The sequence below is a fragment of the Poecilia formosa genome, unplaced genomic scaffold (genome assembly GCF_000485575.1).
Source record: "Poecilia formosa unplaced genomic scaffold, Poecilia_formosa-5.1.2 Scaffold12, whole genome shotgun sequence".
NCBI lineage: Eukaryota > Metazoa > Chordata > Actinopteri > Cyprinodontiformes > Poeciliidae > Poecilia > Poecilia formosa.
Window position 1 is genome coordinate 995,825 of NW_006799951.1, and position 22,096 is coordinate 1,017,920.

Sequence of the window (22,096 nt, forward strand, 5' to 3'; positions counted from 1 at the left end):
CTGTGACGTGAAAGAAGCAACAAACAGAACCTGTATCTGAAAGTGCTGATGACTTTTCTGTTCCAGTCTCTCTGCCTCGACTGCTCTCACATTCATCTTAAAATGGATTGCTCTGTCACCTGGACTAACACTTTACTGAGAGCAGCCATCAATACGTTTTGTCAAAAACTGCAAGTTGTGCCAGACTTGTCATCAATCACCATTTACATAAAACAAAGACTCTTCTTTGACTACCAGTCAGAGGCAGCAAGGCTCTGAGGTTACTTGTAAGGTCCAAAGAGATGCTGACTGCACTATAAAGGCCCACATATGTTGTCAAGCTGAAAGCAAATAAAACAGACTGAGGGAGCAATCAATCATTTAAACTTTGTGTTTTTGTTAAGATTTCAATCAGAAAGCATAAAAGACCTGAATAAGGAAACTCACATTTTAATAAGTTAAAAATATGGCTTTACCTGGACAACTACATACAGATGTAACTTGTAAGAGTCTAACAACCAAATAGAAGGGCTTAAAAACAAAATGTGTCTGTACAATGGTTTGGACAGTCTGTGTCCAGATTCAGACCAACTCTGGATCGTACCCAGGGCCAGGATCTGGGTAAGTTCATAAGTCAAGAGATTTGAGCAGCATCCTGTCTTCCACCTCCACTCCCAGTAGACATAAATGGGCCAGCTTTGATATAACACACTCCCACAACTGGTTCATCCATTCAACACTTCTGACACTCAGAGGAAAGCAAGATTTCATATCATTTATTTAACGGAGGAAATATGGTAATCATCCTTGTAACTGCTCCCACTTCGAACCATATTTTCCAGATAAATACGGTAAACAGGCCAAAAAATTCCTCACATAATCTGCTTAGCAGATGCGCCTTATTATTTTGGAAATAATGTAATGCATGAACACTTATAACTGATTCACAAGAAACTAACAAGGTTTTTCTTTTCGGTTTACCTAAAATTTAACAAAGGTGTGCACATGTATACCCTGTGAATGTGCATGGATACATATGCACAAGCACATATAAAAGATTCAATTTGGAAACCATCATTGGAGCGCAGAGGAGAACTGGAAAGTCATATTGCTATAATGCTCAGATTATCAATCATTCTGACATTTTATTGGCTTTATCACTGTACATACCATTAAAACGATGTCTGGCCCAGATTGTCAGGGGGGCAAACATTAAACAGGGCCAGGATTAAAATGCAGATCCTAAACACCTTTCCATCTGCTGCTGAAATTGCACAGGACTCAGAAACTGACTTTGGATGTGCTGTCAGAAGAGACATCGGATCAACACCGAGCTAGGGTGACAAATAGATAGATAGTGTCAGACTGCGGAAATGCAGAGACTTCCCTCCATTTATTACACGGTGTAGCTGGTTAATGCATTAAAAGAGTGATAACAAATAAGGAGAAGGAACATCTATTAATCTCTCCTCAGACTCTTAATCAGACATTCTTGGCAAGCTCCTTTACAATAAGATAGCATGCACCCAACCTACAGCCGATAGCACAACACATTAACTCCAGCAGAACTCCTATTTAAAGTAATTTTGGTGGCTCTGAATAGGCAAGGAAAGAAAATGTATGCATTTCGAAAATGCCGCAAGTTAGAAGGTCGCTAATGGACATTTAAATGCTAGGACAGCTGCCAAGCTGACAAAGAAACCTAAATGTAGAAAAAAAATATGTTTTGTTTCTAATAACCTTTGATCACATTCATGCTAAACAAATGAGCTTCATGTTAAAAGGAAAAATAAATTCTTCAAAAAACCTTTTTCACTTTCATCTACATTGTGATTTGTGTTAGCCAGTGATCAGAGAAGTCATCTTTGAAGTATCATAATTTCAAGTTGTGGGCATCGTTCACAGAAAACAGGAAAACATAATGGCTGATGGCTTTAGATAAACAACTTTAAGCAAAGGGTAAGGCTTAATTGGGGTAGCTAATGCAGGCAAAAAAATCACAGTATTGTTACAGTATTAAACTAATTATCACAAAAAGGTTTTCAATTAGAATGTAGTGAAAAACCAATGCAAGTTATTTTGAAAAAATACAATTATACAGCCTCAAAATTCTATGTAAAATGCTACATAGTAAAGGAGGGGACAATCCAAGTATAACTAAGCTGTTAACCACATCAGTACAAAGACACAAATAAATTATCTTTAATTTATTTCTCAAACTACTACATTGTCAGGTGCTGAATCATTTCTGCTTTCTTTGATCAGTAATAGATATTTGTTTTTTCCAAAAGAGATAAATTGAATTTTTTCCCACAATGATTCAAAACAAAAATCAGTTTTCATATACTATGTTGACTGTTTCAAGATAGATAAATATTTTAAATGTTTTATGTATTAAATTAGCTTAGAGTGAATCGGTTGAATTAATAATGTGCAGCAGTGCAGGTGAATAGCCAGACAAGCCTGCATGTTATTGTTAATTTCAATCAGAAACTCGAGGATTAACTTGGACGAGCCCTTCAACACCCCAGGCTGGACTAGGACTTGGGGAACATCTATCATTTTGATAATGATTTACTCTTGTTTGCTGTGAATGTATTATAAAAGTGTAGAATAGTTGTTGCTGTGATGGGAGCTTCTTGTACGTGTATTTATTAAACAGCATGGAGTAGCAGCAGTCAGAGAGCATCTGTAGTGTGAAATATTTCCCCCAAAACATTGTGATGCAACTGTCATGTTATTTATTTATAAAGAACAAGGTCTGCATAACACAAAATTGAGCAGTTTATCTGTATAACTTAGTTACTTTTGAATGTGCCATCACGAGGGTTTTCCACACATCATTATATCTAGTAGATGAAAGCAGAACTGATAAATGGGAATCATTATAAATGAAGAATGCGTCACTGTGCAAATAAGGGGCTAATGGTCAAAGCCACAGGTCTCATGACATGGCAAAATATTTTTTAGGAATGTTATTTCTGTGACATGGTGAGCAACACTTTCGAGAGCCATGGGGACGTTTGACATTTCGTAGTTGAGTGTACTATGTATATTTCTTACACTTTCAACCTGTTAGATGAAAAAGGGCACTGGGTGGTAGCAAGTTTGATGTGGTAGATGAGCACCTAGCACCATTTTTTGGCCAGCAGGCACCCATTGCAGACCTGTGACTGTGGCGCAGATAGTGGCCATGATGCTGCACGATCTTGAATGTGCCTGCTCGGAGCAGCATGTTATGTCAGCTCAGTGTTGCATACAATGTGAAGTCGTTGACCTCTTCTTTAGTTTATTGATGCTTGGCAAACAGGTATTTGGTGTTCCTTAACACCATCAACTGATGAAGAGGGAGAGTCAGAATATCAGTATCGCTGAGATGTGCTTAAAAATTATGATTCACAAATTATGTGAATTATCTCGGTTTCCACAAGTAAATGAGAATTATTCACGTTTACATACACGTTATCTAAATTTTAATACGGTACTATTGTGCTTTAACTTTTGTTCTCAATATTGAGCACGTCTTACTGTGCTATTGTTTTAGTTTCAGATATTTTACTGCTTGAAACTGTAATTTGAACAGTATAAAAATTACACCGTCAATGTCATTTTTGGCACCTGTTCATCTGTATAAGCACTTCATCTGGGCAGGAAAAATGTAAAAGAAAAAAAAATAAGTGATGTGTAAAATTATTAGGTAGTATATGTACGACTAAATTAATATCAAAATATTTAATTCAATACTGAATTAAAATCTAGTGCGACTCAAAGAATCAAAACTGAATTGAATAGTGAGGATTTTTTTTTTTTTTTTTAGCAATACCTAGCCCTGAATTTAACTAATTCAAATTTTGAGCAAGAAAAAGAAACAAGCAGCTTTTTAGCTTTGTACTGTAAGGACCTAAAATGTGGATGCTAACTTCAGCATCATTACCATGCAATGCTTAGCCAATGTCTCGTTAGTGCTTACAATACGTTTGTTGTTTGTCACTCTGTCACTGTTTTCAGCGAGGGAGAATAAAATGCAGTCACAAAAACTAATGGAGGCTTCTTCAACCAATTAGATGAGAAGTTATTAACTGGCCATGTAAACAACTTTTCAAAATAATTTTTTCTCCCGACTACAACTATTTCACTCAACTTTAAAACCTGGCCCCATGAAAGACATAGTTTACCAGATGACACATGTTGAGGGCAACTTGATGGCAACATTGCAAAACAAACAAGAATTACTCAGCCATTTCAATATCGCCAGATCTCATTTCTCTGGCAATCAGCGAGTATAATTGGGTAAAAACCTTAAAAGGTATTCAGTCATGTTAACCTCCCAAGCTGACTGTCTTAGCATAAATGAAAATTAAGATCTTTGTGAACTCTACAGGCAAACAGAAAAGTGTTGTTGCACAGGTATTCGAAGCCTATAACAAAAAGCTGAAGGCAGCAAGGTTCATCCCATTAATATCCCAGCAGAAGAAATTAATGCATTGACTGAGCTCGACATTTTTTGTCTTCCTATAAAGAGAAACATGGAGGAGCTTGGAATGAAGCTCCACACATTATGAAAGCCATTATCTTCAGCTGCCAGTCTCGATGGCAGAGAGAGAAAGCTGGTAAGCCTAAACTAATAGGCAGAATGAGAGGTGCAAAAAAGTAGGGGACTGGGTCAGATCATCTCTCACTCCCTATCCTCCAATTACTGACAGACAGTTGAGAATATGAAATGAGACCAAGGATTGAGAAATATTCATATCTTTTCTGAATGGTATTAAACCCTGACAGGGCGAAAGAAAATGAATGGTGGTTTCAATTTCTGCCATGTATCAAATCTGACAAGATATTAAACTGATCTCAAATCACAGACTGTCCGTATCATTGCCAAGACAAAATAGGATGTTCTCATTTTGGGCCATAAGATAAGATTTATTGCTAAAAAGACACAAATTGACATTCTCAAAATGACTACTCCAATCCCTCCCTTTCATCAAATTATGAAGGAAGCTGTGGAGCTTGATGTTTACAGAGACTCAACTGGCAGTTCAGCCGTCACAGCAGAAAAATAGCAAGCATGACATAGTTCAGACTATTTCACGACAAACAAAATCCCATAAAAATCAACCAATGCAAGAGAATCATCCAAAAAACAAATTGATATTCAATGTTTTCTTAAAGTGCTGGAAGGTCATTTTAACATAAACGAAGTGTGTTATAACAAGGACTACATTTAAGTACAAGATACTTTTTTAATGAATATTAATACAACTTTCATCATTGGTATAAATTTCTCCTCTCCCTGCCAGATTGTTGTTGTAAATAAGAATTTGTTCTTAACCTATAAAGATGAAATATATTTTTAAAAAATCATTATGATAAAGGCATGCAACACGAATTTGTGGCAGCAGCATTTTTTTTCCACATCCATCAATTTGTCCAGCTTCAGCTAAAATAATTCAGAAAAAAAAAAAAAAAAAAAAAAAAAAACGCAAACACACACTTGCACCCCTTGAGAAATACAAGCCCTTTTCTTTTTTTTATTATTTTTTTTTATCGCTTCCGGATACTCTTTTCAATTCTGGCCACCTCGAGCATCCAACACTGGCTCGACCACTTCAAAAAACACATCTCATAAAAAAATCAGGAGGCCTGTCTGACATGTGTCCCCGTGCCCTGATGGCACGCCTACACCAAAGAACAGCATTGATTTTCTGTAACGTGGGGTCGGATTAGCCCTCTACAGGGATTAGCTGCCTGTGCAAGGCCTCAGGGTTCGCTATAAAACTAATAATTAATTTAAACAGCCGGGCCTGTAGAAGGATACACTCACTACATGCTCCCAGCGTGAGAAGGTGAGTTTGAATGACAAACTGTCTTGGATTCAGAGTGGAAAGACGCTATAGGTCTCCTATATGTCTAACTTGATTCTGGCAAATACCCTCCATGTAAATAAATATTGTATGAAAATATTTTTATGTCTTTGCTAAAAAAAAATTACATTTGGTGATACTTTAAGGATGTCCTAAAGCATGTAGACTTATATTCTAGGTAGCCTCTATGGTACAGTTTGAAAATGGCTCTGGGTTGATCCGACTGATAAAACAACATATTATTCAAATCACTGATTTATAGACGTAATCACAGTGTTCCCCCAGGCTCAATTTTAGGTCGCATTCCTAATCTCTACAGGGATTGTGAGCTCATCTGGAATAATGATTTAATTTTCCACTGTTATGCAGATACAATACAGAGGTTGATATTGCTATTTAACACATTGATACCAGAACATTTCTACTTTAAACAGTTGCAGCTCAGATAGTTTCCTTAGTTGCCACACCCATATATGTTTGTGTGATTCATTGATTGACCGATTTGTCCTTTGTTACTGTTCAACATGATCAATGTAATGTAGAGTAAATGCTTTCGAATACATTTGAGATATATTTAAATCTCAGCTGCTCAATCTGAATGACATTGTAGAAATGTCCAACAGTCAAAACTCAGCAATTCATCATCTAAAAGGTTGTCTGTATTCACACAGTAAATTTTGGGTCAACTTTTGCAACAACTGTGAACAAAGTGAGTGCACAGACTCAAATTTGATCAAGTTTTGCCTCATAAATGTAGTGACAGGTAACCCAGTGTACTTTGTGCACAAAATCTCAAATGTCACTTTTATGGCAGCAGCTGTCATGCAAATGGATAAAAAAAAATCATCAGTCAGTCAATCACATCTTCTCCAAGCAAGCTTTTACTATCAGTTTCAGAGCCTTATGAAGAAACATTGCTGTGTAAAAATGTACTTTTGTAAAGAAAATTGTATCAAGATTTTATATTATATATTTATTACATATTGACATGGACACCTCTCATTTCCTAAGCACTGCAGTCAGCCTTACAAGTTCATCCTACAGCATACTGTTGCCAGCAGTCACAGCAGTACCAAGCTGAATGGTGGTAATCAGTAGAAAAATTCAACTGAGTTGAGCACTGATTAACAGTTTACCGGCAGAGGAAAGGTTGGCTAATTAGCCAGCTAACATTAGCTTTCTGTGTATTCCATGAGTAGCAGAACAGCAAGAAGTGCTAATAATCTTAAGCCTTTTGCCACTCTGTTTAAAAATTAAAAGAATTTTAAAAAGTCATAGGAACAGTATTTGCCGTGTAAAATACTCAATTTTGTTTTAGCAGTAGCAAAACAATAAAATGATTGTTGTATTTTATAAGAACTTTGATCATCTTGCTTTTTTCCCCTTTTATTTTTAGGATAAATGCAGTATCCCAACTAATCAAACCATACAAAGTAGTAAACTAGTAGCTATTATATTAACTTATGTATTGGATTTGATAAGTATGGCTGTTAAACACAATGGCGTGTTCCATGCATATTGCTGGGTATTCTCCAAAACAAAGAGCCAAAAGCTGTGTAAATAACACTCTCTTTGGGAGGATTTCTGTTCAGCTTGAAGTGAAATAAAAACAATGAAAATCAACACAAGCCAAAGCTCTTCATGGCAGCTCTCAGTTATTACCCCCTCCTCTTACCTAGCGACCAATAAGGGTTTCCATACTCGGAGACGGTAAAGGGATTTCTCCTGCTCATCTGCAGACTTTGATCTGACTGACACAGAAACGGCCTTCAGATCACAAGTCTGCAGACCCTGTTGGGCCTCTCTGGCTGGTCTGCTTGTACATGTACTCTTCATCCCTGTGAGGATTCCTTACCCTCCTCCCATTTCCTTTCGTCTCTCCTTTATCCCTTCTTCTTCCTCCTCTTCATCTGCCTCCTCCTTCTGCTCTTGCTCTGCTGTTTGGTGCTTTTGAAGCATCTGAGTACAGACATGTTCTGAGCTTTGGAAGACCCAGGGGCCCGTGAACCAGACAGAGGAAAGAAAATAAAGAAACTCTACAGTGCCCCCAATACAAAAAGCTATCTTGCCATTACCACTGGGGATAAACTCTTAAACATCACCAAATGCCTGGGCAGACATGGAAGATCAGAGGGGTATTTGGTGTGCTGCTCTCATAATCATACTGTTAGCTAATAGGGCAGTTAGTAGGAGAGCAAGTATGATGGGAGATGATGTATTTATCCTGATGAATAAACACTGCTTTAAAAGGGTTTAAAAAAAGAGAGCCTGTTGGGCCTAAAAATGGGAAGGGTTGCTCCTTGTAGTTTTTTCCAGCACAGACATGTCAGCAGAATAGACATGAAACATGCCATCACTGGTTCTTATCTCAATATGTCCCTGGGTGGAAAAGTGAGGCAACAGTTTACTGATGTCTTGCAGCCTGCCTGACCATTAAAACATATTTCCATGCTGATGGATGTCAGATGTAGCTGCAAAAGAACTGTAACTTGCCCTTGATTTCTGAGCTCATTCTTTTACTCTCGTTTTATAAACTTGCTCTTCGTGGTTCGCAAATGGAGTTGGTGAGTGCAGACAGTAAACAAGAAGATGGGAGCGAGTGAAAGCAGAGGGACTGTTATCTCGGGCAAATCTTCTTGTCTGACCAACATCAACCTCTACGGATAGCGGCTTGGATGGACAGTCTGAGGTTTTTATAAGCGAAAGCTGTGAAAGATGTGAGTAAGCTTATCTAAAATGGAAACAGGAAATGAGTTACAGCTGCGCTGAGAATGTGGCGCAGCTGTCCAGGGCTTGACAGTTGGAGGATTTTACAAGAGTATAGGGAAACAAAAAGAGGAATCGCACAATCGAGGGGTTATGTGCAAAAACAATCCCACTCAAGTTATTGTCAAATAATGATTAAACCTTGTTAGAATATTTATAAAATGCATTATTATGCCCTCACCTTCACAACTCTGTTAAAGGAAAGACATTAGGAAATAGTGAGGCCCTTTTCTCCAGCACAAGCTTCCAACTCCACTTTATTGAGTAGGATTTATTTGTCCTCTGACAGAATTTATCATGCGGCCCCTCTTAAAACACAGCAAAAATTGCAATCATCCTCTAAAACTTTGGCATGAATGCATTCATGTATCTGTTTTCACTTTTCACCCCCGGGTGCACAAGGAGAGACTATGGGAGATTGGAAACCATGAAGCGACCAAAACTGCTGAGACCATACCAAAAGGAAGTTCCTTTGTTCATCGTCCAAAACGGGCTCCAAACCTTTTTTCCTCCCCGTCTTTATGCCACCTGGGATTCAGCCAAGGAAGTAGAAGTACGGCTGCCCCTCTCCATGCTTTGTTCTAATATGTTCCATGCTTTCCAGTTGCTTATATCATCAATCTAGGAGATGGCTAAATGTGATGGGATGAACATAAACAGCGCCTGAGTTATGGGCTGAAAGACACACATATTTAGTCTCAAGTGAAAGCCCGGCACTCTTTTTTTTTAATGTAAAAAAAAAAAATGTACATATGGAGAGGACCTGACTATCCTAAATGACTTGAGCATGTGGTGTACACATTAAAATCTTTGTCACAGCGGAAAAGAGCTAAAGAGAAAGAATCTGCTTAATGATATCAAAATTCCCCTATAATATCAGTTTCAAGTAGCAAATATGTAATTGACAGCTGAGTGTCAGTACTAATCATCCATCCTTTAATGTTCGCTTAAAAATGCACACCCTCATGTCAAAACCTGAGTTCATATTAACTCTCCCCAAATGGTCTACTTAGTATACATGTCACTAATGAATTATACATCTGACTTTATTCCCCCCCTCGCTCATATTTACATGGTGTTTCGGCAGAATTTGTGTAGCGCTTGTAAAGTATTTAATAAATGTTTAAAAATGTACGAGACCAGAGATCTTAGCCAGAGCATGCAACGCGCAGTGGATGTTTACACAAAATCAAAAGAATCTGGTACGCCTATCAAAATGACTAAATCACATGAATAGTTTGTTTTTCACATGCCAAAACAGGAAAAAAAAAAAAAAAAAAAGATGGAGTCCACTTGGACCCCGTCAGCTCAAATCATAAAGATCTATCACTGGCTTTGCACTCTGCTAAAACACCAAGGAAACATATTGCAGATTTTAAGACCCATTTTACTCAGCCAGACTGTGTACTAAAACTAATTGGATTTCTGTCAATGAAGGAAAAATATAACCCTGGGACAGCTTTGAGCTCAATAGCTCTGACTGTCCAACTGTGCATGAGGGAGTGGGACCTTACCACATGCCAAGCACCAGAGAGCAAAATTAAATCAGTGGTCAACATAAAATATTAAAATAGCATGGTATCGAATTTTTGAGGAATGATGTCAGGGTGGCTCATTATGGCCAGCAAGGCAGTGAATTGAGCTATATTTAGTGGGTGATAATTGAAATCATGGCTGTAGTCATTACCACTGACAAGTTTCTAAATAATACCCAATAAATTCTGCCTTTTTAGCAGGGTTCCCATGACAGCTGGCTACGCTGAAAAATAAAGTACAGAAACAGAATCGCTTTTCCTTTCCGAGTTTCCTCCTTTTTTCCCCCTTCCCCCAAGCCCAACTCTCCTCTCTCCCTTTCTTTCTCTCTTTTTGAGCCAATAAAATGTCAGCTTTTATTCTCCTCCTCCAAAGTGTTGGCGAGATGTCAGCAGGCCCTTCTAATGTTCAACCACTGTGAGCTGAAGGCCTGTAAATCTTGGGAGTCTGTGGCACGCAATCCATCTTGGGATATACAATAAAAAATGTGACGTGGTCATAAAAGGAACAGCATCACTCACTGGTGTATATAATGTGAACAAAAAGAACGTAAAGCTGTTCTTTTCCATTCAGGATGCTAAGCCACAAGATGGTCTTTGATTGAACAGGAAAGCAGGTTTGGGAAGGCGATGGGAAGCTGATGGCAGCTTTTGACAGTGATGGGTCTAGAGCATTTGCTGTGTTTTAACAATCAGTTAAAGATTTATACCATACGCACCATATTCACGGTAAAATGCATTGTGTAGATGAAGCCCGACATGAACAGCTACTTGACTGTGTTAAACCACAGAATGCATGGTGTTAGCAAAGCAGCTGCAGCTGTTCATCTATGACAATCTGTGCAGTACACAACAGAGGTTTAGGTACGAGAGACCATTCTTCAGTAACCCTCATGAAGGATGCAGTGCAGCACTTTTTATGTGTACTATAATTTCTCTAATTTTTAGCTCTTTAATAGAACTTCAGGTAAGGCAGCAACTACTTAACAAAACCCCATTTTAAAAAAATATAAGCTATCCCATCTACTAAATAAACTTATATATTTTTAAGGAATAAAAGAGTAAGCCAATAATGATTCATCTAACTGAAAAAGAATGGTACTGATGTCGTTTGGTTTCACGCCTTGCATAATATTCTTCTGTGATTTGAGTAATACTGAGAATATTTGCAGCTTAGCTGAGTAGATTGTTGCAATGACCAAACTTGGCATGCTTTAAATTGATCACACCACAACTAACCTCAAGAAGCTTGAAAAACAATGAGACTTTGACTTTGTGATTACACAAAGCCAAGGCACTTATCAACACTAAATTTATTACACAAGCCTTTGTAGAAAGATGACAACTGAGGATGAAAGGCAAAAAAACAACAAAAAAAGAACAATACAAGTCAAAGATCAGTGGTACCAAATCTATTGTTAATGCAATGAGTGTGTTTATGCCTTGAGACAGTGTCTCACCAACAACATTTTCAGAAATAACACTCCTAGGGCGCCAGTGTTTGTGACTAGCTCCCTAAGACAGCAAGTAGAACTGGAAGTCAGGAACTAAACATACATAGCAGGAGGTGTTTGCTAATGTGCTGAAGCAATAGTCAAGAGTGAATATATTTAGTGAGCTGAGCAATGGAGGGAGAAGTGGGGCAAAATGAATTCATGCATTTATAGATCTCAACGTCAGGCTTAGCTGTTTAACAACTGTATTCAAACGTTTTTAGAGAGAAAACCAAAAATATGTGGAGAAATGGATAAAGCTATACTTGAATAACAATGGTACAGATTCCAAAATCATTTTCATGCAAGAAGTAAGAGGGCAACTCATGCCTTTAGAAAAAAACAACTAAGTTCAGATGAACATCTTTCTACATTCCTTACTCATGTATAAACTGACTGCCCCCTCAATGCAGGAATAGAAATTTAAAAGTTCATAGAGTGCAGGTCTTTGTAAATTGTCAACTTACCGATTTGAACATTTAGTTTTTAGGTGTGGTGCACACTACCTTTTACATTTGATTATGGCAGCAACTGTTTCTGAAATCTCATTCCCAAAAACACAGTGAAGGATTTTCTGGTCTAATATGAGATGGTCAACTAATACATTTGTCTATGAACTAGAAGGGATTCCAGCTCACGACAGTATTTGAAAATGGACTTTGTTTATGAGAATATAGATATTGGAACCATAAAAAATATATATATTAAAAGATTAAAGCCTTTGCGGTCTCAAACTCAATTAAAACATGACAATTAAAACCATAGTCTTAATGTGTAAATCTTCTATCAAACGTTTAGACTTCAAGACTCAGAAAGCCAAGAAATACATGAATGTCAGCAGCTTCACTGGGAATATGGTCAAATTAAAGGAAAACAAACTGATTTAAATAATCTGGCCTAGGCTGAAAACCACATTATTCCATAATCGGCATCCTAATTTGCAAATGACGTCACAATAAATATATTATTTAAAACTGTTTTATTAGAAATGCTAAATGAATGTAAACTAATGCTCTTTGGGTTGTTGTTTTTTTTCTTCCCCAAAATGTCTGGGTATTAAACTGTGAACATTAATTCATTTGAATTTGTACAGGAATTTCAGCAGTATAAATACTTTTCCAAGATGTCGTAATTTGTCCCATTTAAATGAAATTTAGATTAGCTAAATAATGCAATTCAGTACAGAATATCTTAAATGTTTAAAAATATTTTATCTGGTTTAAGTCTTTTCTTTTTACTTCCCCACATCTCTGGGGACTCTGTGTCTGCACTGTTTTCAACTACCTTTAATAGATGGGAAAAAGGTTGCAGCAATCCTGCAAATACATACACACACGCACACAATATAATCTCAAATTGGACAAATATAAGAACAAGACAAGTTATCCATTAAGAATCCACATCCTCTGTTCTACATCATCCCAATGTGTTCCCAGGGGTAGTACGTCATTTAAAGAACATCCCAGTGAAAATTAAAAACGTAGATTTTTTTTCCCAGTTCCACTGAATGATACAAAATACCACTGTTCTTCATATGAATAAGTTATTTCCTGCCAGACCATGTCCCTTTTATCTATCTGGTTTAAATCTCTTAGGGTTGGGAGAGCTCTGCATACTCCTTAATTGATGAGACACAGATCAGGTTATCCTGGAATATGTGCCTAAACAGGCCTGATAGATGGGATATGGAATACATTTCCTCAGCAGAACAGAGTACGCCGCTACTATTACCAGAAATACCCACACTACGCTCCCAGTTAAGTGATTTGAGGACTTCATACTGCCAACGTTTCATATCCGCTCTTGCTAACTGACACTTTATCTGCATACCGGCATCTCTGCAGATTGAACACTTAGGCAAGACAATGACAGGCTCTCTTCCTGTTGTCACTTCTCATATAGGGCCAAGTCTAATGCTGCTTACTGGGCTTCTGCCAATAGAAGACCCCCCACCCCTTCGCTCTCCTCCTCCCATCACCATCAAACAACCAAACTCTACCTAGCCTGGTTAGAAAAGGAGCACTTGATGTCTGTGACACTCATTTGTCAATTAGCAGGCCCCTTCCAGTGTTGACATACAGCAACTTGAAAGACAGAGTGCCGTCTGTGACGAATTAAAGGAGACAGATGAGTGAGGCTTGAGCGGTGGAGTAATACTATAATGTTCCTCAGATATGAATATAAAACGACACAGTTGACAGGCCATACAAGGTTTTATTTCATTTCTCAGTGTTCCAGGCCTCCCTACTTTGTCTTCTTTGTTCTCTTTTCATCAGACTACTTACATCTCATTTTGACAGCCGGGCGACATTTAGAGCACTTTCGTTTTAAAAGGCAAGTTAGCATACTTGATTTGTCATTAAAATGCAAAACGCCTGCCATCACCAACATGGCCTGGGCGAACACAAACCCCGTTAGACACACACCAAGACAGACATAGACATACACATAGTCAAACGTTTTGTGCGTTTATATCTATTGTATGTCTTTAAAATGTTAAAATAGGAAATGTCATTGTTTCAAATCATATAGCGAGTTGTGCTGCATACAAACCAGATAGGTTATTGGCTATATTCAAGATCAATGGGATTAGCAATTAAAAGGTTTTGGATGGATTCCATTGGGTCTTAATGTCCACAATTGATATATATTGATATAGGTGGCCAACACAGTAAAGCCCACATAAAATGGCAAAGACAACATGATCATTGAAGACACAATGAGTGAAGAGCATGTGGGTTTATCACACACTGCTATGATTGCACAAATCAAAAATACCGTAAGTGAATGTTTTTCTAACAACTGTGTCAAGGTGGTGGCTTTCAAAGCAAAAGAAATTTAGGAGGTTAAAACTTCTTATCTCTATTTAGTATTTACACATCTAAGCAAAAGTCAATGATCTTTATCTGCTGTTGCCTAGATGTAAAACAAATCACCTTGAAAACTGTGTTTTCTGATGTATTTTCAGACTGAAAAACTAATTAATCTGAGGAAGATAAAACAAAAATTTTCAGTATTTGATCTATTAAAAACAGGACAGAAACTATTGGTGTATTAATAACAAAACTGATCCTCCTCTTGTACTTTCATGTGGATGGAGCTTAAGCAAACTATATTCTATACTCAGGCAGATTCCTAAATAGACTTTTAGAGACATTACTTTTCTTGCAGTCTGAAGGTTTTTATGCCAACAATGGATTAAGTAAACAATTAGCAAATTGATAAGTTAGCAAAACAGCATCTTAAAATTTCCATTCACCTTGCAGAACACACTTATTTGACTGTTTTGTTTACTTAGATAAATAGAGCCTTCAAGTGAATGTCTTCAAGAGAGAGTCCAATGTAAATAAAACAAACAAAAAAAACTAAACAAAAAAAAGAAGTATTACTTTCCGAGCCAACTTTGCATTTAACAGAATACTTTATTATTCTGCAATTTAGGCCTGGAATATCTCAGGATGAATACACAACAGTCTGTGCATTGTGTCGATCATACTGGAAAAAAAAAAAGAATAAATTGGGAATGTTTTTAAGGATTTACCAAAGTGATTTGTTTGTAAAGAGACATTGAAAATACAAGCATCACTGTTAGCATCATGTGTGATAGACACAGACATGTGTCTTCCTCAATCCGAATGAGTCCAGGGTGATAACACTGAATGTAACAGATGCAGGCACCGAAAGTGCACTCCAGTCACAGGGAGAACTCATGTCAATGCAGCACATGCCACCTCGCTGCAATGTGTACACACCTGACCTGGAACAAAGTGGACAACACAACCCTAACCAAGCCCGTCCCGAAACAGAAATCTCACCGTGAGCCACACTTCTCCACACATTGATGAGACAGGCTGACACCACAGCACACCGAGGCAGAGGTGTGGGTGTGACAGCCCACTGCCATAATTTCATCCTGCCATTACCTGCCCAGCCACTCACAATTGTACTCCCAGAGACAGATCCACACGAGCACAGGTGCACAAGCCTACACAGGAACCAAGCATATGTACAGCACACCAAAACACACAGGACTCCGTTAAAGATGGAGACAGCTCCTTGCTTCTCATTGCGACTCATTGTCAGCTTGCCGGATGATTGTTGTCAATTGAACTGACAGAAATAAGCGTATTAGCTACAACAAGCTCTGGCAATGTCTCCCTCTCGATTTGACTTGAGCAGCAAGAAGAAGTGCATAATGCTGAAGGCAGTCCACTGAGTTTGCCTAAGATGTGCATCTATTTACACCTGGTGTACTAGAGCTGACAGTGAAATGAAGTCGTGGTGTCAATATGAGAACGTCTCCACTGTCTGACAAGAGTTGTCAGTTCAATTTGAAATGATGCTTAAATAAAGAATTTGATACACTTATTTGATGTGTCAATGTTCACTCCCTTCCAGAGATCAAATGTGAACAGTAGAACTTTATATGCTTGATGAAATTAAAAATGATAAATGTAATACAAGCAGTTGTTCAGTAAATAACGTGCATTTGTGTAAGTATATAATTATTTGTATACATAAATAACCAGGATAGATGATATTCTTTCCCAAGTTAAACAATTAAAACTCCACAATATCTAATATCCATCAAATAGGCTTAAAACAGATACGAAATATTCTTAATTATAAAACAAAACAATTTTCTGTTCAATTCCTCAAAACAACAATGTGAATAAATAAATAGATAAATGAATGAATGGATGGGTAAATGGATTTAAAGGACGAGTGATCTAGTCGGTCGGATGTCAGTAGCACTCCGGCCTCAAATCTGGGATATTCAACATGTTGGATTGTCTTGGTCCAACATTCTAATGTATCTGGTGTTTCCCAGAAGACACACGAGCATGCATCCTGTTAAATTTGACGTTTAGACAATCAGAAAGCGAGGTGACGGGAACATGGACGGAAATACAAAATTCAAAACTGCCACCAAGGCGCACCAAAAAGTCTGGAGGACATCATATTGTTGCGTTGTCGTATTGTTTTTTTTCGCTGTAAAAACAGCCCACAAACTATCACCATTGTTGCCATTGTTTCTTCTTCGTCGGCCATGTTTATTTACCCTAAACTCATGTCTGATCTCGAGAAGTTTTACGAGATTTCCCATCCAACACTTCAAGGTTTATGAGGAAAATCTGTTTGTGTGTTGTATTTCCCATGTGGTTTTACACCACACAATGTAGGCCCAAACATGTTCTATTTATTTACATTTTATTATCATGAATGAGGTTTTGAAAATCAACTGATATTTAAAATGTTGCTGTGGGAACCAGACGTAAGGAATCAAACATTTATTTTATAGCTACTTTTAACTATGTGTGAGTGAGATATATTATACTGAAACATGGCTTATTAAATCTGCTTAACAGACAACTTGCAAAAAATAAATAAAAAATAGTAAATAAAGAATAAATAAACACAAAGCTGTGTCCTCTGGTGTAATTTATAGCCTGCCAGGCATGACAAGAGTTGAACAACAAAGTAACCTAATGTTTTCATCACCTATTTCTTCCATTTGAGAGTTAAGCTGTACAAGTCCTACTGTTGAAATGGCAGCCTCCTCTGGAGCAGCTCCGATAAGATGCTGCCCCACATCTCAATGGAGGAATCGTACTGTTTGCTCCTTTATTTAACATGGTGATTATGTATTGTACATATTATTTATTTCTACTTTTCATCCGTGCCGTTTGTCCTCATCATACTCTGGCCACCTGCGGACTAGGTCCAAAACTTTCAACTGCAACTGATGGTGCATTTCTGCCACTAAGCTCAACAAAGCAGGTAAATAAGGTGGATGTGTATGATTTATTCACTCAAACTTTCCTACCTGAGCAGATTGAAGCTCAGATCCAGTCGTCTTGCAAACTTGCCATACGTCTCTCCAAGAAAGTGGGGGATGTCCTTAGAGTCTTGTCCAATGTATGATATCTTCAAGAGTAACAAAGAATAAAAACAGTAGTGAGAGAGAGCTTTCTTTATATTAGTAACATTTCAAAAAATATAGGCTATATTTCATAAGATCCATTTTTAAGCTACTTTAAACAATGTGTGAATTTTTCCAACAGCTGCTTTTTTGTTGGTGTAGGTTTTTAGTTTTTGTATTGTTCACTTAAAGGTGTGAAGAGTTAAATATGGTGCAAACTGTGCATCATATTTTTTGGTGCATAGTTTGGTGCTGAAAGATGCAAGAGGAGGAATCGTTTACCACAGTAACTGTAACATGAAAAACAAAGCTCTGTCAATATTCTGAGACAGACACATAATAGCAGGAGGGATGCCAATAGGACTGACTGGTGTAAATAGATCCAGCTGATGTGTTGGTCCCACCAGCCATGGCATCGTTACATTTCTATTCGGTGACACTTGCCTATCTGTAACGTTAGTGTACTTAACAGCATATTTCACGATTTGTCTGACATAATTATGCCACCACACTCATGCACTCTTCCCGGTTAAGCTGTAAAACGAACTGAAAACTGAAAGCCATGTGTGTGATGCCAACAAGTGCGTCACATGACAGCAGAGGGGGCGAAAAACAAACTCACAATCAAATTGTATTCGTAAATTAAACGCCAGTTTATAAGTCGACGATAAAGCAGCACTTAGAAGAGGAGGAGGAGCTCGGACGGTGAAAGTTTTCAGGGCAGACTTACTTGAGTCCCATTTAAAACGACCGGTGACTCCCTCTGAGCCATGACGTCCTCCTGAATGACAGTTCGGAGTTTGTTTGTGTTTTTTTAAGCAGTGGAAGTCAGAGCCTGTATTCTCCCTCACGTTGTTGACACCCAGTATTGATTCCTGTGAATGTGGCGCGGTTGCAGGTTCTTCTGACGCTTTACAATTGGCTTTTACTGTTTCCGCGTGCCGCTTGAATCAGCTGACCCGCTGTGTTGCGGAAGCACGCGGTCACTGCTTGTTAACTCGTAAAACCTCAGTGCTGCTGACTGTCTCCTGACGACTCCATGTATTCTCCCACTAGCATGGCGTTTACTGTCAATTACCATGGCTCGCCTTTTGTTATGCCTGCGCGCTTCCACCTGTTCTATAGAAAAAGGCAACGGCAGTATCATGAAGAAAGTTAAAGACGCATGAAACACCTAAATGGAGGTCAAAACGCATTCCTAGTGAGCCACGCCTGGTCATTTTACCAGCTTTTCAGAGAAAGCAGATTACAGTATCAGAGAAAATTTACTTTATTTCAGTAATTATATTTTAAAAGTAACATTCAAATACTTTATGTATTAAGCAGGCATGGAGAGTCCTAGTATTTATTTATAATTTTTTATATACCCTGGCTATATGCATTAATTACAGCCAGGGCTGAATATAGGTGGTTCTGGGCCTCAGGTGTAGAACCAGTTTCGGTCCCCTACCCACACGAGTTTCTTCTACACATGCAAAGTACAATAGGTAGACAGTTTGTCCACATAGAAATATTCTTTTTTCCAAAATGATATTTATATTTATACTACATCATTTTGAAAATGTCTTCATCCAGAAATGCAAGGTTGTTAACGCTGTTGCTTTGCAGCAAGAATTATGTTCTCTTGCATGCATGGGTTTTCTCTGGGTATTCCCAGCTTCATCGTATGTAAAATAATGCATGCTAGGCTAATTTGTTTCTCTGAATTGTTATTTGGAGTGGGTGTGTGAGTGCCCTCCCCCAAATAATTAATGGAACGATGAACTATACAATCTTGTAGAACATTCACCCATCAGTTTGTGATTTTAATTTTAAGTATGTTTGGGTTATACAGCAGGCAACACCTGTAAGGCCACCTCTGAGAGTTTTAAAACATATTGAATAGAACGGTCTTTGTTTGGGCAAGTCAAAGTTGAGACTTAACGCCCATTGAACGTGACCTAAAATAGTCTGTTACTGCTTAAAGAAAGAAAGAAAAAAACAATAGCTAAATTAAAACAATTCCTCAAAGAAGAATGTACTGAAATTTCTGAACACCAGAGCAGTTGATGTTGCCAAAGGGTACTACAACAAGTTATGTTTATTTGTACATCCACGCATGTATCTTTAGTTGTATTGATCACTGTAGTAATGTATTCACAGGTCTAAACTGCCTAAAAAATCAGAGATTTGCAGTTGACCCAAAACGTTGCTGCTTTCATTGTAACAGGAAAGTAGAGTACATCACCCAAGTTTTAAAGAGCATACACTGTCTCCTTGCAACTCAGAACATAATACTTTGTTAGTTTATAAATCACCGGATGGTTTAGCACCAAAATAGATCGGCTCTACACCCCCAAGAGTTGATATAAGGAAAACTGTAGGTGTTAGCTTCTGCTGTAGTGCTGGATGGTTTCCACTGTGGATTAATGTGCACAGAAAGGCACACTTTGTATTTGAATTATTAAAATTCAAGTAATCATGTTTTTTTTTACCTATTCGTGGACTGTCATGGTCACTAACCCTCACAAATACCGTGCATCCTCTGCGGCTATAATCCATGGATTAAATATTCTTGTTCTTATTACTGTTGCCTTGTTTAGCACCACTGCCTCTCTCAATGACCAATGACAGTAATTGGTCATTGAGACAACTTCAACTAGGGGCAATGTTATGTAAAATCAACCATTTTGAGCTTTACATCATGTTATGTTGTGTAATGTTATTTCCTCATTCCCTCATCAAAAAGTTTACCTTGATTTTTCCTTTGATTCTTTCATGCATGTTTGAGAAATCCTTTAATCTCCTCTGGCAACCATTCAACTGGGTGGACCTAGTGAAGCCTTCCTACTTTGAGCTGCAGTTTCCAAGGTTTTAAACTCCCAAGCTTCTTAGCTTCTGTACCACAGAGCACCTCTCCTCCGCAACTACCCCACCCAACTCCTTCAGACTAGACAGCAGCAATTAGCAAACCCCTGGTGGAGCTGGCATCTGCTGAGCTCATATATGCTAGTGAAAATGTTGTTAAAGGGTCAACAGAGGAGTGATGTTGTGATGACTTTCTGAAGGCAAAGTTTCAGAAACAGGATTTGTTTTTAAAGAGACAGAGGCCCAATATTAATTTATCACATCAAATTTATTTTAAGTCATATTTGATTTAACATTTTTATAGCAAATGAAGGTAACATAGTTACTTGATAGTGCAGTAAATTAATACTATGTTCCAGGAAAGTACAGAATACTGCCCCTTTAAGTGTCTGATAGGTATTCAGTATTTATAGGAGGAACAAAAACAAAAACAAAAACAAAAAAAAACCCTGTGAAACAAGCAGTGTGTTCTAACTATATCAGAACACTACAATAATCCAGTTGGGGCATATAGGTCTGCACGGCGTAGAAATCTATCAAAACAACTGAAAAACTTAATTATCATCACTAGTAATCTAATGCGCAATCTTTTTGACATTTTGCACAGTATTTGCACTTGCATCATAAACACAAGGTAAACATAAACACGTGAGTGAGTAAAATATTACATATGAATGACACATTGGCACATTTATTCTGTCGTTTTGTTGCAGAAACACCAGAAAGTTTCTGAGCGGATGTTTCTTCTTCTGCTTTTCTGAGTGCCTCGTGACGTCACCTGAAACCTCCCTCCCACTCGCGGAAAAGCTCATTTTCTCCCTCTTCTCTTCTTTACGCTGGAGCGAGCGGAGGGAGTCTGCATGGCTTCAGTCCTCTCTGTCGCTTCTGTCGGCGCGTCATGGGCGACAGAAAGCCGGTTTGACTCATGCGTAAAAAGAAAGAAAGAAAAAAGAAAACACCTCATTTGAATCAAACGGAGTATCTTGTAATGCTATAACGTTGTTGTTTTTTGTTACCATTTACCTCTGCGTCGGAGCGTATAGTAAGGTAATGTCACATCACGGACTTTAAGTTAACGTCATTTATCGTTGGAGTTTTATTTATGAAAAGGATATAGAAAATACGTAGCGTAAGGTTTTTTTTTTTTTTTTTTTTTTTTTGTAGCGCTCTGTTTCATTTTATCTCATAAAGTTACGTGTATAGTTGTATTTTGGTTACATTGATTTGATGTTTTAAAGTAAATTATTAATCTAGAAAGTGCTAAGAAAATAGCTTTTAACATTTCCAGTACTCAGCAGCACACAAATTTGACTCAAAAACAATTTGCGGAAGCTTTAATAAAGTTATTTTAATAGTGAATCTAGATCGTCGGCCCAACACGCAGCTCCCAGTAATCCTGCAACTCCCAATATATTTCCCCTCGAGATGTAAATAGTTGTATTTGCATGCGAGGTGATTCATAAACATGTCAGTGTGTGGCGAAATATATGGCGGTGGAGGGATATTAAAACTTTCTATTTAAATATGGTGAATTATGGTGGCGAGAAATGTGTTCCCATTTAAGAGGAATGCCGAGCATTTTGGTGTCTGGTGCAGGAGCCCCATTTGTCATGCGGACAATAAAGAGGGTTTTCGCCTGACAGTGAAAATTTATGGTTGCCCTTCTTTGCCCTAATAATTCACATATTGTGTCAG

The 22,096-nt window shown here is 37.9% G+C and overlaps 1 protein-coding gene across 2 annotated transcripts in view; it reads right to left on the minus strand.

The window, feature by feature from the left end:
• Window positions 1-18,776, minus strand: part of lrmda (leucine rich melanocyte differentiation associated) — a 243,575-nt gene extending 224,799 nt beyond the window's left edge. The window contains exons 1-2 of one of the 2 annotated variants that reach the window (XM_007545263.2): window positions 18,285-18,746; window positions 17,459-17,559 (exon numbers count right to left, since the gene is read on the minus strand). In XM_007545263.2, coding sequence (XP_007545325.1) covers window positions 17,459-17,559; window positions 18,285-18,326 — 143 coding nt within the window. In that variant the 5' untranslated portion in view covers window positions 18,327-18,746. Of the gene's footprint in view, window positions 1-17,458; window positions 17,560-18,284 lie in introns of both variants that reach the window. The other variant, XM_016667922.1, reaches the window with a different exon arrangement.
• Between the last annotated feature and the right edge of the window lie 3,320 nt (window positions 18,777-22,096).